At 38.4% G+C, this 17,787-nt stretch overlaps 1 protein-coding gene across 1 annotated transcript; it reads left to right on the top strand.

The window, feature by feature from the left end:
• The first annotated feature begins 365 nt into the window (after positions 1–365).
• On the top strand, positions 366–17,149 carry stag3 (STAG3 cohesin complex component). Its single transcript, XM_028008202.1, has 32 exons — positions 366–623; positions 1,008–1,041; positions 1,185–1,281; positions 1,830–2,045; positions 2,533–2,629; positions 2,857–2,933; positions 3,305–3,509; positions 4,045–4,196; positions 5,057–5,254; positions 5,651–5,749; positions 6,296–6,375; positions 7,858–7,965; positions 8,116–8,215; positions 8,403–8,505; positions 8,679–8,782; positions 8,924–9,016; positions 9,104–9,196; positions 9,287–9,487; positions 9,636–9,703; positions 9,788–9,875; positions 10,180–10,260; positions 10,924–11,016; positions 11,273–11,441; positions 11,739–11,869; positions 12,163–12,264; positions 13,466–13,599; positions 13,777–13,896; positions 14,553–14,728; positions 14,842–15,037; positions 15,315–15,410; positions 15,492–15,603; positions 16,818–17,149. The coding sequence occupies exons 2-32, from the start codon at positions 1,013–1,015 to the stop codon at positions 16,866–16,868; spliced, it is 3,669 nt and encodes a 1,222-aa protein (XP_027864003.1). The 5' UTR covers positions 366–623; positions 1,008–1,012; the 3' UTR covers positions 16,869–17,149.
• The last annotated feature ends 638 nt before the right edge of the window (positions 17,150–17,787 follow it).

Here is a 17,787-nt window from a genome sequence, read left to right as displayed (position 1 = left end):
GTATTATTTTTGCAAGACACTGGTAATTTGAGCAGAGCTAAAATAAAGCAACTGTCTGCTACAGTTTGACACAACATATTATTTCTGTAACTATACATATTCATTGTTGCATAGCATGTAGCAAGCAAAAATGAACAATAGACGTCATATTTAGAACCGGTTTCGGTTTAATTTTATACGCATTTAAATTTAAATGCAGGTGATTTATTTTGAAATTGAAACCGGAAGCTGCCTTTCAGTGTACTTTATTTGACACTAATATGACTTCAGAACAATGGAAATTGAGAGAGAAGAGGATTCACAGCATCTGAACACCAGACTGAACAGAATATCAAATCCAAATTATTAAACAAAGAGCCCATAGTGAATATAAGGACAGAAGCTACCAAATACACGTGATACAGCCGAGTTTCCAAGAAATTGTTTGTTTAACATACAGTAACGGGAGGCTATACTAAACTAGAGTTTTACTGCACACTACCAGTAACCAATAACTGACATTTCAGACAGACCAATCAGGCTCGAGTATAAGAAAGCGCTGGCCAATCCGCAACGAGAATCTGTTCGCGGCGAATCTTCTTGCCAGCATAGTAGCGAGAAGAAAAAAGTTATCTAAGATTAAGGTATTGCTTAACTAAATATATTTTTGTAACTTATTCACTTTTACGTCGTGTGTACCTATGAGTTTTTGTTAGCTGTCCGCGTAGTGGTTAGTAATGTTGTGTCTTATACATTTTTACATTGTCAAAGCGTCATTTACCGACACTTCTGTTAGCAATTAGCTCCGCTATTGAGCTGGATTTTCTGTGGCTAGTTGTGAAATATATTATATATCTTTTTATGTTTGAGGTCGAAAAGACCAGATTGTACTTTTTTTTTTTTTTTTTTTTTAAAAACATTTAACGCCAAAAATTTACTGATTTTGTTATCTACGATCAATTTCCCGTTTTATGATATTTAAAAATACGCTAACCAGTCAATCCAAAATCTGTCGCGTTCTCTTTCAGCTAAAATGGAAACTGGAAGCTCGGCTTTGGACAGGTAAAGTTACCCGAGCCTATGCTTCAAATCTTCTGTTCTTCTAGAATATAAATTCTATAAATTTGATTATTGTTCTTAATAGGATTTCTAATTGTTTTTTATTCTTGTTGAGATTTGTCTTAATTCTGTCTTTTTTTTGTTAGTTTTGAAGAGTTGGATCGGTCCTCAGAATCTGGTAGTATCTATGAATCTCAGACAAAAGCCAGAAAGCGAAGTAAACAGTCACTTCCGGCACCCCAGGTAAATGTTTTTGTTTTGTAATATTTAATTCCTCATTAAGATTATCAGGGAAATGGTTTCTGTCCTGTCTGGAAAAGTGAATTAGGGATTTAATGGTATTTTCCAGGTCTGGAAAAGTAAAATTAGAGTATGGAAACATATTTGTACTTCCTTTTTCTGTACACCCATTAATTCATCATTATTTGGCCATCAAACTCTTCATTTTCTTACAATCTTGGTTGTTTGCAGGTTTTGTATTCAAGATCCAACCCATAAAAATATGCCTGCCTTATGTCCTGTCAAGTTTTCTATTTAAAAACTGTCTACAAAAAGAACAAAGAGATTATAATAAATTTAAAATGGAGAAAAAGTAAGGACTTTTCACACTGTGAAAATTGTTTAGGTTTCCTGTTTCAACTTTGGTATTTTTAATTTACCCAATGGAGCTATCATTTTCAGTTGTTATTAAAGGTCAAAATTGTGGACTCCTGCTGTTGTAGATGCCTAGAATAGGACACAGTTGCTCCCAGTTCACAACATATTCCTAAATAATTCTCTTTCATGTAAAGCCACCAAAGAGACCCAGGCGTAATGCGGCATTGAGAGTGACATCCAGTACCAGTAGCAGCCCCATCCCGGACCCTCCTGACCCCTCTCAGCAGCCATCACCATCCCAAGGGACATCCAGAAAGCCTTCCACTAGACGTGTGACGAGAGAGGACAGCCAGGGGATCAGCGCGAAGGATATCTATGATGCTGTGTGCTCTGGAAAGAGTGCCATGGTGGTGAGTACGAGGTTGTGAGGAAGCAAAAAGCTCACGGAGGAGGGGGAAGGTAATGATACGGACTTCAACATGAAGGGGGGGCGGTGCTAAAGGAGACATGTATAATGAAAAGTGAAACAAGCTGACAAAAAGAGAGGTGATTATGTGCTGTCAGTGGCTGACTAATGTGGCCTTAAAGAATTGCCTTTGATAAGCAAAGAGGGAGGGAGAATCTCGTTGGGTCACAGAGCCAATGATTGACAACACTGACCATCCCCACTATTGTTCTGCTATTGTCTGTTTTGGGTGAAGACTAACAGGTTAGATCCACATAACAAAAAGAAAGGAACTAAATCTGCATAGAAAGTAAATAGTTTGATACATATATGTATAAAGTTACAGTTAAGTAAAAAAAATGATACTGAGTGAATGAATCTGAAATCTATGCTGTTATTGTAAATTACTTCTGTCTGATTTGATGTGTGTGCGGCTTCCTGTCGATTCAAAGACGGTGGTGGAGGAGTGGTTGTGCAGCTACAAACAGAGCCGAGAGGAAGGCTTGCTGGTGCTCATCAACTTCATTGTTCAGTCCTGCGGATGCAAAGGTCAGAGGTTAAATGGGAGGCCAGGGAGATGCTAGTTTCTATGTTGGGGGGTCAAAGTCATAGAGATTTTTTTCTCCATTTGCAGCTCAGGTTGTCATCTGTGGTATTGATCTCTGTAACATTGACAAGATTAGATTTAAGCTAAGGGAACATGAAAATGAACGTTCTAAAATGTATCTTCTAGTCATGGATTTTATTTAGATTCTAATGTAGACCTTTTTGCTCAGGTGTGGTGAGCAGAGAGATGTATGAAAGTATGGAAAATGCTGAAATTATCAGCACACTAACAAAGGAGTTCAATGAGGTAAGAAGGAAAACAAATGCTCTGTTTATGAGTTAGATTTTGGCTAAATATAAAAACTGTTTATACATCTTTGCAAGTGAATCTTTTTCTGCCTTCTCTGCTTAATTGAAGCTGGAATTAGATTCAGAAATCTAGTCATCTCTCTGTCCCATGAGATTATGATCCAAAAGATGGCGCACAGCGTGTTTGAAAAAGCTAATTACAATCTAATGTTGATAAATGAACTCATTAATTAGTTAATCATTACTGTTTTTGTCATTAGCAGAATAAACCACAGACTCCATATTATTATACAAAACAGATTGCAGAATATTGGATGTTTCATTTGTCTGCAGCTGATTGGTTTGTGGTTTGTTTTCATCTTTGGCCAGGATTCTGTGAACTACCCACTGATCACCTCTGGTTCTCAGTTTAAGCGTTTCAAAGCCGGTCTGTCCGAGTTTGTTCGGGTCCTGGTCCACTCGTGTCGCAATAGTCTCGTTTACGACGAATTTCTCTTCCCTTCCCTGCTGGCTCTGCTCACCGGTTTGTCTGACTCCCAGGTCAGAGCCTTCAGACACACCAGTACCTTACTAGGTAAGCACACCAGTCCATCACAGGTAAAAAAAAAAAAAGTAAGAATCAGGTGAGGTACCACTTTTTTTTTTTACATTAACAAAGTAGCAGATTATAGTGAAGTGTAATTAGAAGTATGCCTAATTGGGTCTAAATATATATAATCCCCTTTAATTTGATTTGTCTTAATAAAAGTCAGTGAAAATAACATAGCCTTCAGATCTAGACAGTCTCAGAACTAAATCCAATTGGTACTTTTGGCGTTCACATACTCTCCATCCAATCTAACTGAGCTTGAGGTATTTTGTAACAAAAAACTGGGTAAAAATTTCAAGATGTACAAACCCAGCTGGGACTGCAGTGAAGATTCATTCTAAAAAAAAACTTTGGGTGCTCAATACCAAATCCCACCTTTTATACACCAATTTATGTCGGTCCATAAAAAATCCTATAAAGTAAATTGTTTTCAATTGTCAAAATGTGACTGACTTCAAGGTGTGTGAATATTTTTCACATTTTAGATTTTTAGATATAATTTTTCTGTGTTCTGTTTTAGCCATGAAGCTGATGACGGGGTTGGTGGACGTGGCTGTGGCTGTATCGGTTCAGCTGCAGACCACACAGCGGCGATGCGACATCGAGAACAGCAAGAGTCCACGTGACCAAGACTCAGGCCGACTGGAGGAACTGAAGACCGCCATCAGAGAGGTAAAACACTCAAAACGCTGACTTAGCTGTAGCATAAGACATTGTTAGATTATGAAGACTTTGAAATCAGTAATGATTTACCACAGAAATCAAGTTCTGATATGGCTAATACTCTGTGCTGTTGCACAGACTTATCTGCTTAATAAACTCAGCTTCTATGTAGCAAAATGAAATTGACCTGAGTGCTGTTTTCATCGTTCTTCAGAGAACCTTCAAAAATTACCCAAACTGATTAAAATTTGTTCAGAAATACTGTTTAATCTAACTGCACCACTGGAGTCATGTCATCAAATTAGACCATAACCTGTTTGCTTTGAATACTTAACATTAATTTTAATATAATTTAGAGCTCAAGTGGTATAAATAACAAAATTCTAAAAATTCATCACAGGATCTGCAGCAGATTTCTGCTGATGTTCATATGAATGTGAATGCCTGACCAATCAGAAAGAGGCTGCACTAGTTTAAGTTTTAGAGGAGCGAATCAAGAAGGAAACCTCTTCTCTATGATTTTTTTTTATTATTTCAAACATGAATAAAAGACAAAACTAGATATCAATTTGTCAATATCAACTGTTGAGGACTTTTAATGCAGAGGGAAATGTGATAACATTGTGATGGTAATCTTACTGTAAAATGTGACGATGCTCTAGCTTTGAAATTCATATCTTAAAGATAAATAACAATAAAAGGTAATTGTCTTTATAGTATTTGTGTTAAACAAAACGTTTTCAAACATTTCCCCCCCTATTAAAACAACTCAAGATTTGTTGAAATGATAATCTATGGAAACAACATGTTCATCTTTCTCACTTTTTCTTTGTCAGTGTTCATATCTGTGTTTTATGTTTTTGATGTAGCTGCAGGAGAACCGAGAAGAACTCTCATTCATGATGAACTCCATCTTCCGTGGCGTCTTTGTTCACCGCTACCGCGACCGACTGGCAGACATTCGTGCGACGTGTATTGAGGAGTTGGGACTTTGGCTGAAAATGGATCCTGATAACTTCCTCAATGACAGATGCTTGAAATATTTGGGATGGACTTTGTATGACAAGGTAAACACAGATGTGGTGAAACAGAAGGTGGAATACGGTTTTGTCTTTGCTCCAGAAGCATTTTAGATGATCAGGCATTGAAGATGTTTGTCTGGACCTCCCTAATGGCCAAAAAGCAGAAGAAATAAAAAATATTTTGTTCAACGTTTGACTGCAGATAAGCAGAGACGACACAAGGCCGGTTCTTTGTTTCAAAATAATCTTTATCCACACTTCAGTTACTTTTCCTTGGAGTTTTGTTTGGCAGTGTTAAATCTATTCATTAAAATTTCTTTTTTAGCCTATTTTGTGTCATGTATAAAAAGAGAAACAGCCTTTCAGAACAAGCTTCCCTGAGTATGTGCGCAGGATGCAGAAAAGCATGTTACTGTACTTTTGTTTTCTATTTTCCTGCAGCAAAGTCCAGTGCGTCTGCAGTGTGTGCGTGCCCTGCAGGGTCTGTACCAGGAGAAGGAGTTCATTGGCCGCCTGGAGCTTTTCACCAACAGATTTAAAGTGAGCCCTCCCTCTGGATTGGACTCGCGCCTCATTTAATGCCTGTTTTCTTCCTCTATTTTTCCCCCCCAGTCTGCATCTGTCTTTTCTGTCTGCTTCTTTTCTCAACATCTGTCTCCCATCTATTGTTTGCGCTTTTTGTTTTGTCTCTACTTTGTTGCCTGTCTGTGTTTCTCCACCCATTTTTTGGTGCCTTCTCTCTGTATTTTAATGCCTATTCATTTTTTTTTTGTCTTTGCACCACTTCTGTTTGTTGGTATGGTCCCATCCTTTGTCTGGGCTTGTGCCTGGTTGTGTTAATTGCCGCCAATTACCCATAGATAATAAGCCCTTCTCAAATACATGAAAACCCTCTTAAGCCACATGTGCTGCTGCAGATAAATGGTCTTTTTTCTGTCATGGCTTACATCCTAATCAGCGAGTAAGCGTGTGTGTGTGGGTGCATTTATGCATATTATTTATCAGTTTGTTTGGCTGCTGGCACGATTGTACATTTATCTCTGTGTGTGTGTGTTGCGGTGCATAACTGAATTTCTGTGTGCTCAGGAAAGGATTCTCAGCATGGTGCTGGACAAAGACCCAGACGTGGCAGTGGAAGTGGTCAATCTGTTGCTGATGATCCAACAGTGAGGGCTTTCTCTGTCTCTGAGGGTTTCTTTGTTGATGTAATGCAGGAATATTTTTAGTAGACTTTTAAAAAGACAGAATATGCCATCTTCATTTAAATTGTTTAGAGTTTTAATTCTGATCTTCAATAAAAATTACAATGATCTTCTTTTTACAGAGGATTAATAGAAATTTTACATTTGCTGCCCATAGTTTTTTTTTTTTTTTTTTTCATCTGATTTTGGAGGCAAGCCAAGTCCCCCACATCCCACTTTATAATCCATAACAACTAAAGAATTTGTTATCAGAATCTGATGTCTTTGTCCAGGAAATACACAATCAGAGCTTTGCAGGTGCATATAAGGGTGATGGCTATATAATGTCCTCTCAAAAACAAAATTCTTAGCAGTCATAGCAAGATTTCTAGCTATTTATAAAAATGTTTGATAGATTATTTCTAATGAAAAGATGAGCACCTTTTAGGTTTATAGTTGTTGCCTTTATTTTATGTACAGTCCCTCACAAATAGAAAAGAATAGAAATAGCCTTTATTGTTGCACAGTGAGGAAATTCAGGTGTAATATCAGTGAAGTGACAGGTGTTTGAGTCACACAGATATAAAAGCATAAAATATGCAAAGAAAATATGTACAGTAAGGCAAAATTATAATATAAAAAATTGAAATTGTGTAATACAATCCAAGAAATATGCAACTGAGTAGAGTTGGATGGTATTTTAAAAAAGAAAAAAAATGTGCATGTCTATTTATTTGTGCATTAAAAACAGACTACTTACAATTTGTGAAAAATAAAACCACCAACAGAAATGTTGTTTAAATGAGTAAAACTGCAAATACCAGTAGGGATGTAAACACAGGCTCTCCAATAATGCTCCTTTGTGCACTTAGGATGCAGATTGTGGGAAGGTGAATCTGAAGAGCACATAGGAGGGTTGGACTCTTGGCTGCTTCTGTGATTAGTCATCTTGTCCAGCCTGTCAGCTCAGGTGGACTGCCATGTTTTGGTATCTTCAATTTTGGGATGATTAAACAATTCTTCTTGGGATGTTTTAGAGGTTTTGAATCTATTTTGGACTCTAACCCTGCTTGAAACTTTTCCACAGTTTAATTTCTAACCTATCTGATGTGCTCCTATTTACTATTTTGTCGACTTCTGCTGGGAGTTGCTTGCACTGGTTTTTATTTAGGGGCATTAAAATAAATGGAGATAAAATTAAAAGCATATGAATTATATTTGAAAAAATTTAAACAATGTCTCTGTCCACTTCCACTTTATAAATATTAACCATTTTATGTTATCCTATCACATAGAGTACGTTAAAGTGTGACATTCTAACATGTAAATACTTTTCTAAGGCAAAGTTTTTATTTTAAGAGTTTAGACGTTTATCTTACATTGTACATTTTGAATGGCATTTCTTTTGACTCATTAATTAAATGGTTTGGAGTTGACTGCGTTGCCCATTTGTTTTGACACTTACAGCAGCACAGAAGACGACTTGATGGAGGAGGAGTCTGGCCACATCTACCCCCTGGTTTACGCTTTGCACCGAGGCCTGGCGTCTGCAGCCGGAGCCTTCCTCTGCCACAAGTATGTTCGATGTTGTAAGACTCATTAACTCCTGCTGATCCACAATATTAGCATTGATAGTAGCTCCTTTTTTTAAGCAGTTCATGTTTGAATAAGGTCTTTATTTTCCTCTGAATAAATACCATTTACTAGTTTGTTTATGTGTGACAGGCTGAAACGTGTGGTTACTACTCAAAGCCAGGATGACAATGATAAAAGCAACAATGCAGCGTTTTTTCAAATACTCATCTCTTTCTACATCCAGAGTGAGGTAGCCATTTTGTTTTTGTGATCTCTTAATTTCTGTCTCTTGCTTCTCCTGAACTGATGTTCTCAGGGTGGTTTTTAGTTCCTTTTTCCCCCTCATAGATCCCATATTTTCTTATTTTTGTAATTGAAGTCACTATGTTGTATTTTAAAAGATGGAAGCAGTTTAATCTGAATTGTTTATGCAACAGTTCCATGAGCATGGTGCGTACCTGGTGGACAGTCTGTGGACTGTGGCCGGCTCTGAGCTTAGAGACTGGGACACCATGACGGCTTTACTGCTGCAGGATTCTGGTGAGGAGTGTTAAGGGTGTGAGTGACTCGAGCTGTATGTGCAAAGTTGTATTTAACTCCATCCATTATTTCTACTTTGATATAACATTCTTTTTTTTATAGTTGCCAATGATAATATCTGTTCCGGGAGGTCATTTCTTTTCATCTCTTTGTCTTTGCCTTCTTGTTGCCAGGTCTGATGTATGAGGAGGAGGGGGCGCTCCTGGAGATCATGATTTGTGCCATCAGACAGGCAGCTGAGGCAACGCCACCAGCTGGGAGAAGTCAGGGCAAAAAGGTGTGAATAAATGTTTGCAATAGCTTTATTATTTTGTTTTCACAATCTAGTTTTGAAGCTAACTAAAATCTCATTTTGTCAAACACAAACAAAAATTGTGGTTACATTTTGTCTCCTCTGAACCTTTTTGACACATATTAGATCCTGAGCATAAAGTTGAAGAAGATTCAGGAACAAGACAGGACTCGCGTTACCACACATTTCATCCCTGTACTCCCACAGCTGCTTTCCAAGGTGCACAGCTGAACTCATTTATGATACTTCATTTGTATGTACCGTAATAGAACATTGCTTTAATGTAAAACTTTAATCTGCCTGTAGTACTCAGCTGATGCAGAGAAGGCGAGCCTTCTCCTCAGAGCTCCTCTTTACTTTGATCTGGACATGTACAGCAACACTCAGTGGCTTGAAAAGGTAAGAAAGCGGTCATAAATGGCCTCACCAGATTTGTGAAGCCATAGAAATGAATGTTTCATTTTCTTGATCCATCCTTGTTTCTCTCAGCATCTGGACCTGCTGCTGTCCCAGATTTGCACCATCATTAAGAAGCATACAGACGCTGCTGTGCTGCAGGCCTGCGCCCTGCTGGTCAGCACCCTCTGCTCAGAGAGCCACACCTTCTCCTCCCGTGCACACCTGGTTTTCGGTCAGCTAATGGACGAGCTGACAGAGTGCTTCAACTCCTACCTGAGCGACTTACTGCAGGTTCGAAAATCTCTCTGAGAAGCCCGCATACCATGAGATACAGCTTTATAAGCACCTCTATGTTTTGAAAAAGTGAAGATAATTAAGAAGAGCAGACTGGCTCTTATTTCCTCTTTCAGCCTTTCAGTCGGTGTGTTTTATTACTTAGGGTGCAGCAGATGAGGATGGAGTATACAATGCAGCTTCAGCCTTGAAAAGGATTGCTGCCTTGTGCAGGTGAGCTCATATAATAGATAAGCTTTGTATTGACGATGCTTTTCATTAGAGATGCGTTTGACTCTAAGCTTTGTGTGTTTTCAGTGCCAAGGACCCGACTAGATGGGAGCTGCTTGATTCCTGCATGGAGTTGCTGAAAAACAGGATAGAATCCTTGGATTTTGACACTGAGGTTTAAAGCAACATTTTATGTGATAATATAAAGGTTGTTCAGCTTGATTAGGATTTTACCTCATGAGAATGATGAGAGTAATGCAGTGTAATGAAATGTCAGATATGGCATGTACTGTATGTCATAGCTTCAAAGCACTACAATCGGATTTAGCTAGAATAATAATAAAGTTGACTATTGTTTTTTCCTTCGTGTTCCATTTGAGATGTGTTCATTCAAGTCTGAAGGAGTTGCAGGAAGTCTTTTTTTCATTTAAACAAATATCCAAAGAAGTTATTTTCGACTTGTTTCTGTGTGATTTCAGCTCTTGGTTGCGGCTCTGAAGTGTGCAGCTTTTCACCTCATGTGGGCAAAATTGAATGCAGTCAACCTGAATCCAGCTGAGGTGCTTGTTTCTATTTTTAAATCGAATTTACTCTGATTTAAGTGTAGTATTTTTCCTTTAACAAGCAGCCTTTATTCCGACAGCATCTGCATTAATTTAAGCCAAATAACATGGTGCAGATTACGTCTCAGCCAGTTTATCAGTCTGTCAGTGGAGAGCTTGACTGTTTGTAGAGCCATTGTGTGTCAAGCAATTCACCAGATATTTTACCAGCAAGCAAATCATGCAAAAAATCTTTAAGTCTGAAATCACAGGATCATTTTATATACCCTGACTATGCATTAATTCATTCATTATTGCATAATTCAACTCGTGTTTCATCTCTAATCTTCATGTCTTATCGCTCGTTAAAGACAAAAGCATTCAATATTATTCACCTTAGTTAATTGTCCAAGCTAACGTTCTCTGATATTGCTCAAATATGCAAGTTTTTCTCACTTGAAATACTCCCTCAAAAATACATCAATCATTAATTAATTGTTACTCACAAGCAAATATCTTTGAATTACCGCCTCCTACTTTGACTTTACTAATGCCGAAGATAGAGAGTCCAATGACGGAGACATTTATGTTTAACAATCATTTCACTGTTTAACTATAATGTTTTATATTTACAGTCTTTCTCTCTGTTGTTATACTTCTATTTCTCAACTTTTTTCCCAGGGTGACTTAAAGCATCTTAGGAAAGAGGTGCGTTTGTTTTGCAGAATCTGCCAGACTTGTTTGTCTCTGGACCAGACTGAGATAAGGGATCAGGTAAAAGCTTGATGAAAATGAGCATCATTCTTTGTGCTAACTGCACAGCACAGAAAATAAAATTAAAACATTTAAACTTTAATAGAAATTGCCAATAAAAGGTATTGACTATTGAATCAGAATCAGCTGGCCATTTAAATCTAAATCAACTGCCAATTCCGATCTACTGACATTAGAGTGTTTGTGGATCTTGAATTTTAATTGATAAAACTAGAACCTAAAAAAGTCAATTTTCTGTTTATCTTCCCATTCTTAGGCATTTGAGCTGCTGTGTGACCTGCTGCTGCTGTATGGAGCGGTTTCTGTCCGCGGTGAGCCTGTCCTCCGAGCGCTGGTTCACCTGCCGTCCGACTCTCTGCGCGCCGAGTTGGCATCTTTTCTCCTGGACTACGTCTTCAACGGCAGTGAAAATATCGAACTCGATGGTACTTTTATACCAACTCGTATCACGGGGCCAGCTCGGACCTGTGAAAAAGTTTACGTGAAAAAGAAGACTGTTTTCTCAGATCGGCCTTTGCACATTTTTCACTTTTTCATGTTTTCTTTCTGAGAATGTTTAATCATATTCCTCCCAACACCAGCAGATTCTAGTGTGGAATATATTTATGGGCTGTTTGCTTCTGCCTTATAAGCATCTGAATCCTCTAATCAGAAAATGGCCTCAATTAATCTTATATGCCTTATTTTTTAATTTTATGTAACCCTTGCTCTCGTATTTTTAGATGAAGATTTGGAAAAGAAGGTGGCTCTTCTTCACAAGAAACGCAACCAGCTGGGTGGCTACTGTAAGCTGGTCCTCTATGGCGTTCTGGACCTGTCTGCTGCCACCAATGTCTTCAAGCACTACAGCAAGGTGGAGTAATAATCTTTATTATTTGTGCTCAGCTGAGTGCTTTGCCTTCTTAGTCCTGAATCATTCTTGGATGAATTAGCTAGATTTGGAAAGGCTACTAAAACTAATTAATATCGAAGAGGATGTGTGGAAAGTGGAGGAAGGTGATAAAATTTGTTTTGGAACAAGCGAGGTGCAGAAGATGAGTCATGGCTAAAACAAGCATCCATGACGTGAACGGCGTGGATTATTTGCACCGTCAGACACTTACAATTAAAGTGCATTGACATTTTGTCATATCTGGTTTCTTGCAGTATTTTAAAAACTTTGGTGACATCATAAAGGAGACGGTGAGCAAGAGCAAGCTCATCAACCCCATACAGAGCGCCAAGATCGTGTGCCTCAGCCTGCAGCAGGTGTGCGCCTCATTTCACTGCTATATAGGGTGGGAGTGCGTGGCAGCAGATTTACAGAAAGAAAAAAGTCAAACAAAGATTGTGTGTGAAGAAAGATGTGCATACTGTACTGATTTGTACGCATTTAGGAAACTAAAACAGTTGATACTGAACATATAGTATTGTTTCTATTACAGAAAATCTCTTTTCTTTGCAGACTAATATCTAACACCTTAATGTATGAAAATGTGGTAGAAATGTGAGTTTAGATGCACCAATCAGATGTTCAGAGGCAGGTCTCCAGTCACCATTTTCATAAAGCTCTGACCTGCCTTTACTATTCTGAATCCTCTTGATGGGCTATAAATAACAATTCAATATGTTTTTTGCACCTTCTCTATAAACTGTAAATTAACTTCTTTTTAAGATGTTGTTTATTGCTAAATAAAATAATGATTTTACATTATTTAGATGATTTTTCTCTGCAACATGGGTAATCTATAAATACAGTAAAATCTTCCAGGTTATGGGACAGAGGTATTTATACTGGTAAAAAATAATTGTAGCACATCTCATATATAAGAAGCATTTTAGTTCACCAATGTCTTTTTTTTTTTTTTTGTTTATTGTTTCAAAATAAATAACAGGTGTCAGACGTAATATTTGAGAGGAAAAGCTCTTATTTACGCTTATGTGAATTGTTAAATAATTTATTTGGTTACTGTAATTGTACAGGAGTGTGAGTAAAGCTTTTATTTTGTAATAGGTTAGAATATTCTTTAGCAACTTCACACAGAGTAAGAGAGAGCAGTCTGTTACACAGCTCTGCAGCCAAACAGAATATCACTATTGTTTCAAACAGAAGATGATTAATGGGTTGACATTTGTACTATCATAATTAGCAATTAGTGTGATTAGACCGGTTAGCATTATTGTTAGAGGTCCATGTGTGCTTTTACAATAGAGTCAACGGATAATTAACTATAATAATCCAAAAATTGTCAACATCTCCTAATCCAATTTGTTCCTCAGGAGAAATAATTAAGTCTCTTCAAAACAAAATTCAAACCTCTTGTTTAGTAGAATTACAACCATTTTTTGAATCACACTTGGTATTCAGCCAACCTGAGAGCCGGTGCACCGTGTCTGTGTATGCCTGCAGACACATTAAAGGTTTCACTATAGAGCATGTTTATGTAAAGTCATGACTGTGTGTGCTCAGCTGTTCTCTGAGATGCTTACGGAGAGCCACGACCAGCAGGATTTCGCCGAGATTAGAGAGTTGGCTCGAAAGCTGGCCATGAGCTTTGGCGTCGATCTGCATCGTTCCCGCAAACAACTGGTGGCCCTGCACCTGTTAGTAACACATTTCTCCAACACACTATGTCTCTTAGCTTTATAATGCTCTAATGCAGATGGCAACATGTTAACTTGAATATTTTAACAATTTTAAGTTTGGTATCCTGAGGAGTATATTTTTATAGAGTTGCTTTTTAGTTTGTGCAATAATCTCTAAAATGTTTTTCCTGTCAGGGACGGGATCCGCTTTGCATTTCGTGTGCCGCAGGAAGGAGAGGAGTGCCCAAACATGGCGTTCCTAGAAGTCCTCAGCGAGTTCAGCTTCAAGTTGCTTCCACAGGACTGCGCCCAGCTGTGAGAACCCCAATGACAACTCATCTGCATTCATACACACTTAATTACTCTCACATCTAACAAAGTCTGTCTGCGTGTCATTCTATGCTGTTAATTGGGAGTTTCAGCTATTTGAAATGTTGCCTGGGCTGATTCAGCTCATTCTTCAAAAATGTTTTGTTCTATACAGCCTTCCTGCTGAGAACAGTTATTTATATTAGGAACAACAGGTGAATTCATGCAGTGTGTGTGAGACAGCATGTGTTGTAAAACAAGGTTTTATTGATTTAAAAAGGCTAAATGTCATGTCAACCTGTGTGAGTTTTCCCTGAATAACAACGTCCACACCAAAGAGTGATGTTTTCAGAGTGACCTGGTAGTGGTCGGGAATGATGCATCCACTTAAAAGAAAATTATTTGTTTTTTGTTTTACCAGTTTTACACTAATCGGGATGGGAAAAGCTGAAATGTCTGCTTATAAGTCAATAACAAAATAAAACACTTTTTCTCACCTAAACTCCAGCGTTCCAGGGATGCCTCCATTGGTCTCAGGTTTAGATTTACTGCTCCTCTTGTTTCTCTTCAATCTGCATTCTTACCAAAATCACATCAGACATTCAACAAAGAGTCTTCTAGTCTTTGTCCTTGAATCCTGTCGCTCTTTCATTCCCTCCCAGAACCCAGTTTCTGAAATCTGAGTGTCCCAGTGCTGCCCTCTCCTGGCCGTCAGTTGAACTGTATCGCCGTTCTTTGGTGTCTCGCACCTCCAAGTACAAAGATCCAGCTGAGGGAGGCAAAGCCGACTCCTCCCTTGACACACCTGTGACCAAACGCAAAAGGATAACAGCTCAGGGTGGCACTGACTTATTATTTTAACAGTAGTATTTAAAGAGCAAACGTTTTGTAATAAAGTAGTCATAAAATGCTTGTTGGTAGACTCTTTTACTTGTCGTTTGTCTTGTCCAGGTTCAGCGTCTAGCACTGCCAGAGGTTCACTGTTGGAGAGCAGCAGCATCCAGAGCCACCTTCACACTCCTGCCCTCACTTCGACCGTCCTGAAACAGAGAACCAAGCGGGCGGCTGCCAAGAAGCACAACGCCACAGTGTTGGACAGTGGGAGCATCCTGACTGAGCTGGAATCGGAGGATGAGTTCTCCTGCGGGTGAGTTGGATTTTATTATCACAACATCTGCAGCGTTCACCACATCTGTGTCAGACTGCTGGGAGTTACAGTTGGGCGTCTGCCAAAAGCAGCAATTTGGTTTCAGTAAATGACTACCAGGCTTTTTTCCGACCAACAGCAGGCTAGTCTGCGCTCCTTTCTAATTTAATAATAATGTTTCCAGGCAAAAAGGAAAGTGGATATTGAAATAAACTGAGCTGTATGGAATATAGAAATTAGGTTACGAATTCCAGTTGTTTTTTTGTTGCTCCTGCAGGTCCAACATGCGAAAAGTAAAGCCAACCAAACGTGGAAAAGCTTCTTCTGTGCAGACGTCTACACAGCAAGAAGATCTGGATTCTCACCTCAATTTGTAAGGCTGACGTTTGTTTATTTTGGAAAATTCTGTTTGTAGCCAATGAAAAAAATAATGACTCCCATTATTGTTACCCAGGCTTTCACTGATTGAGGATGACATTTCAAAAAGGGCTGGGAGCGACATTTCAGGAGAAGAGGAGCCTGAGATAGAAGATTACGAAAGTGACAAAGGATCTGAATTTACACTGGTAAAAACATCAATGTTTTGTAAATAAGTCAAACTTATGTTTTTATGTGTATCTCTAAGGGTCTTTTCGCACCTGAAGTCTGGTGCACTCGGTTAGATTGGAGTCCAAAACTAACATTTGCTACATTTTCAGCTGGTGTAGTTCGCTTTCACACTGCCTTGTGTCAAACGAACCAAATCCTTCAAAAGTGGCGTCAAATTTTAGCAGTTGTAAGTTTTCTCTTTTGTTTTTGGTACAAGACCACAAGCCATTTATCCCTCTAGCACTAGACTCACACATTTGTTTTGATTGTATTTACCCAGAATGCTATGCACTGTAGTCTGCTTCTTACATTCGAACTACACCAAAGTTCACTTCAATCAAACCGATACCTTGGTTTATAAGCGGACCATATTTTGCTTTTTTTTTTGGTCCACATCAGAGTTTGAATATGCATTCACACATCCCCAAATGAACTGGACTTTCTAGGAAAATGCACCAGAGTTTGACTGTAGTGGAGTAAACAGGGCTGGTGTTGCTGCACTTTAAGAATATGTAAGTAGAATGGAAGATAGTCGGTTTGAGCTAAACGCCATGGTGCTGCCCTCAAACTTAATACAACACAGATTAAAGTACCGTTTTTCAGGAGGGTCTGCGTCTCTTTCTAATGTTCAGAATCATGATGTAGAATTTTCCCGTGAGGTTTGAACTCTTCTTCTAGCACCGTATTACGGCAACTTGTTTTTGCTGCTTTGGTTTGTGTAGAGGTGGAGAAAAGGGCATGCACCTCAAAATTTCATCCAGACTCAGTGACGCTGGTTGCCTGGAAACCGAAAAGAAGCAGCACATCTTTTCAAGCTGCAGTGTGAACAAAGAGTAAAGCTTTCTGCTAAAGAAAAGCCCTTATATTAACTGATGTAGAGGAAGAGTGGAAGTGGCGGTGAGCAATATTATTGTAAATGCACAAGATTTGAGGCGCTTTCAGCTCTTTTGTCTAAATAAATGAAGAGCAGTGTCAGATGCCTGTGGCACTTCTCCTAAAAAATAGAATAAAAAAAAACAACTTCAGCCAACAGAAATCAGATCTGCAGAGCTATCTTTCCAGCTAGAGCTGTGCTAAACCTAAAATTATTATGACTTGGACACAGGATTGGATTCCTTGCAGTGTGTGGAATATTGTTTGCTTGGAAATGAGGAGAATCTGCGTCTGATAACTTATTTTTTCCCCCCTCCAGCCATCAACACGTCACACCTCGGCCAGCTTCCTTGATGAGCTCTTTGACTGAGAGCTCATCTGAGAGTTCATCTCAGCATTTCTGCATGTTCTGAGTTTGCACCAATCATTTCTGTGAAAAGAAGAAGAAAAAAAACATACATTTTCCAAAATTTGTTAATCATACCTGCTAAAGTTTGATTCTGATTACTATTTTTACAATTTAGAAAAAGTTCAGAGTACATTTTTAGTTAGATCACTGTCTGCCAACAGTAAGCTAAAAGTTTTCACCTATTTTGTCGGTTCTGCCACTTCTTTGTTCAGCACTTTTGTTAAATAAAATGATTAATGTTACAAACTTGTGCTGAATGTTTCTGAAAATTTCCTTGACAGGTGATGCAAATGTATTTCCAGACATTATTTCAAAAATGTCGCTGCTGTTTTTTTTTCCAACATTAAACATTCATATTATAGTTTTGTATTCAACTGAGGACAATTCAGTCGAATTGTCCAAAAGTTGTTGAATTCACCTAAATTAACCTCTCACATTTTGTTGATTTAGTTTAGATATTAAAAAAAAAACAAGGAGACAGTTTAATATTTTATTATAAACTATATTTTGGCAAAAATCACAGATGAATGCAAAAGAAAAGTATGAATTTATTAAGTTCAGCCTATATTTCCTCCAAACATATAACCCAGTTTTCAAGATTAGTTGTCCTACTGGAGTCATATTTGTGTATCAAATCCTATTATCACATTTCGCGCCCGTTCCTGTGGTCATGTGACACTCTGCCTCCTGCAACTTTCGCGCCATTGCTAAAGCCCGCCTCCTACCGCCGAAAGACTCGACGCGATTGGCTGCTGTGGATGTCAGAGTGGCGCCAGTTCTTGCACAGCGACCGGGGAGAAGTGCTGGCTGCATGTGAATGAATTCAGGGCTGTCGTGTTAGAAAAGCAGTCAACTTAATACATAAAACTGCACTTTTACT

The sequence above is a fragment of the Xiphophorus couchianus genome, chromosome 23 (assembly GCF_001444195.1).
Source record: "Xiphophorus couchianus chromosome 23, X_couchianus-1.0, whole genome shotgun sequence".
Lineage (NCBI taxonomy): Eukaryota > Metazoa > Chordata > Actinopteri > Cyprinodontiformes > Poeciliidae > Xiphophorus > Xiphophorus couchianus.
Note: the sequence above shows the minus strand (reverse complement) of the source record. Positions and strands in the feature narration are given on the sequence as shown.

Bases quoted from the DNA above. Each gene is read 5' to 3' on its own strand.
- stag3 (XM_028008202.1), top strand. From the start codon at position 1,013: ATGGAAACTGGAAGCTCGGCTTTGGACAG. The intron at 8,216-8,402 runs GTAGCCATTTTG...TTTATGCAACAG, and splicing joins CTTTCTACATCCAGAGTGAG to TTCCATGAGCATGGTGCGTA. The intron at 13,600-13,776 runs GTTAGTAACACA...TTTTCCTGTCAG, and splicing joins CAACTGGTGGCCCTGCACCT to GGACGGGATCCGCTTTGCAT.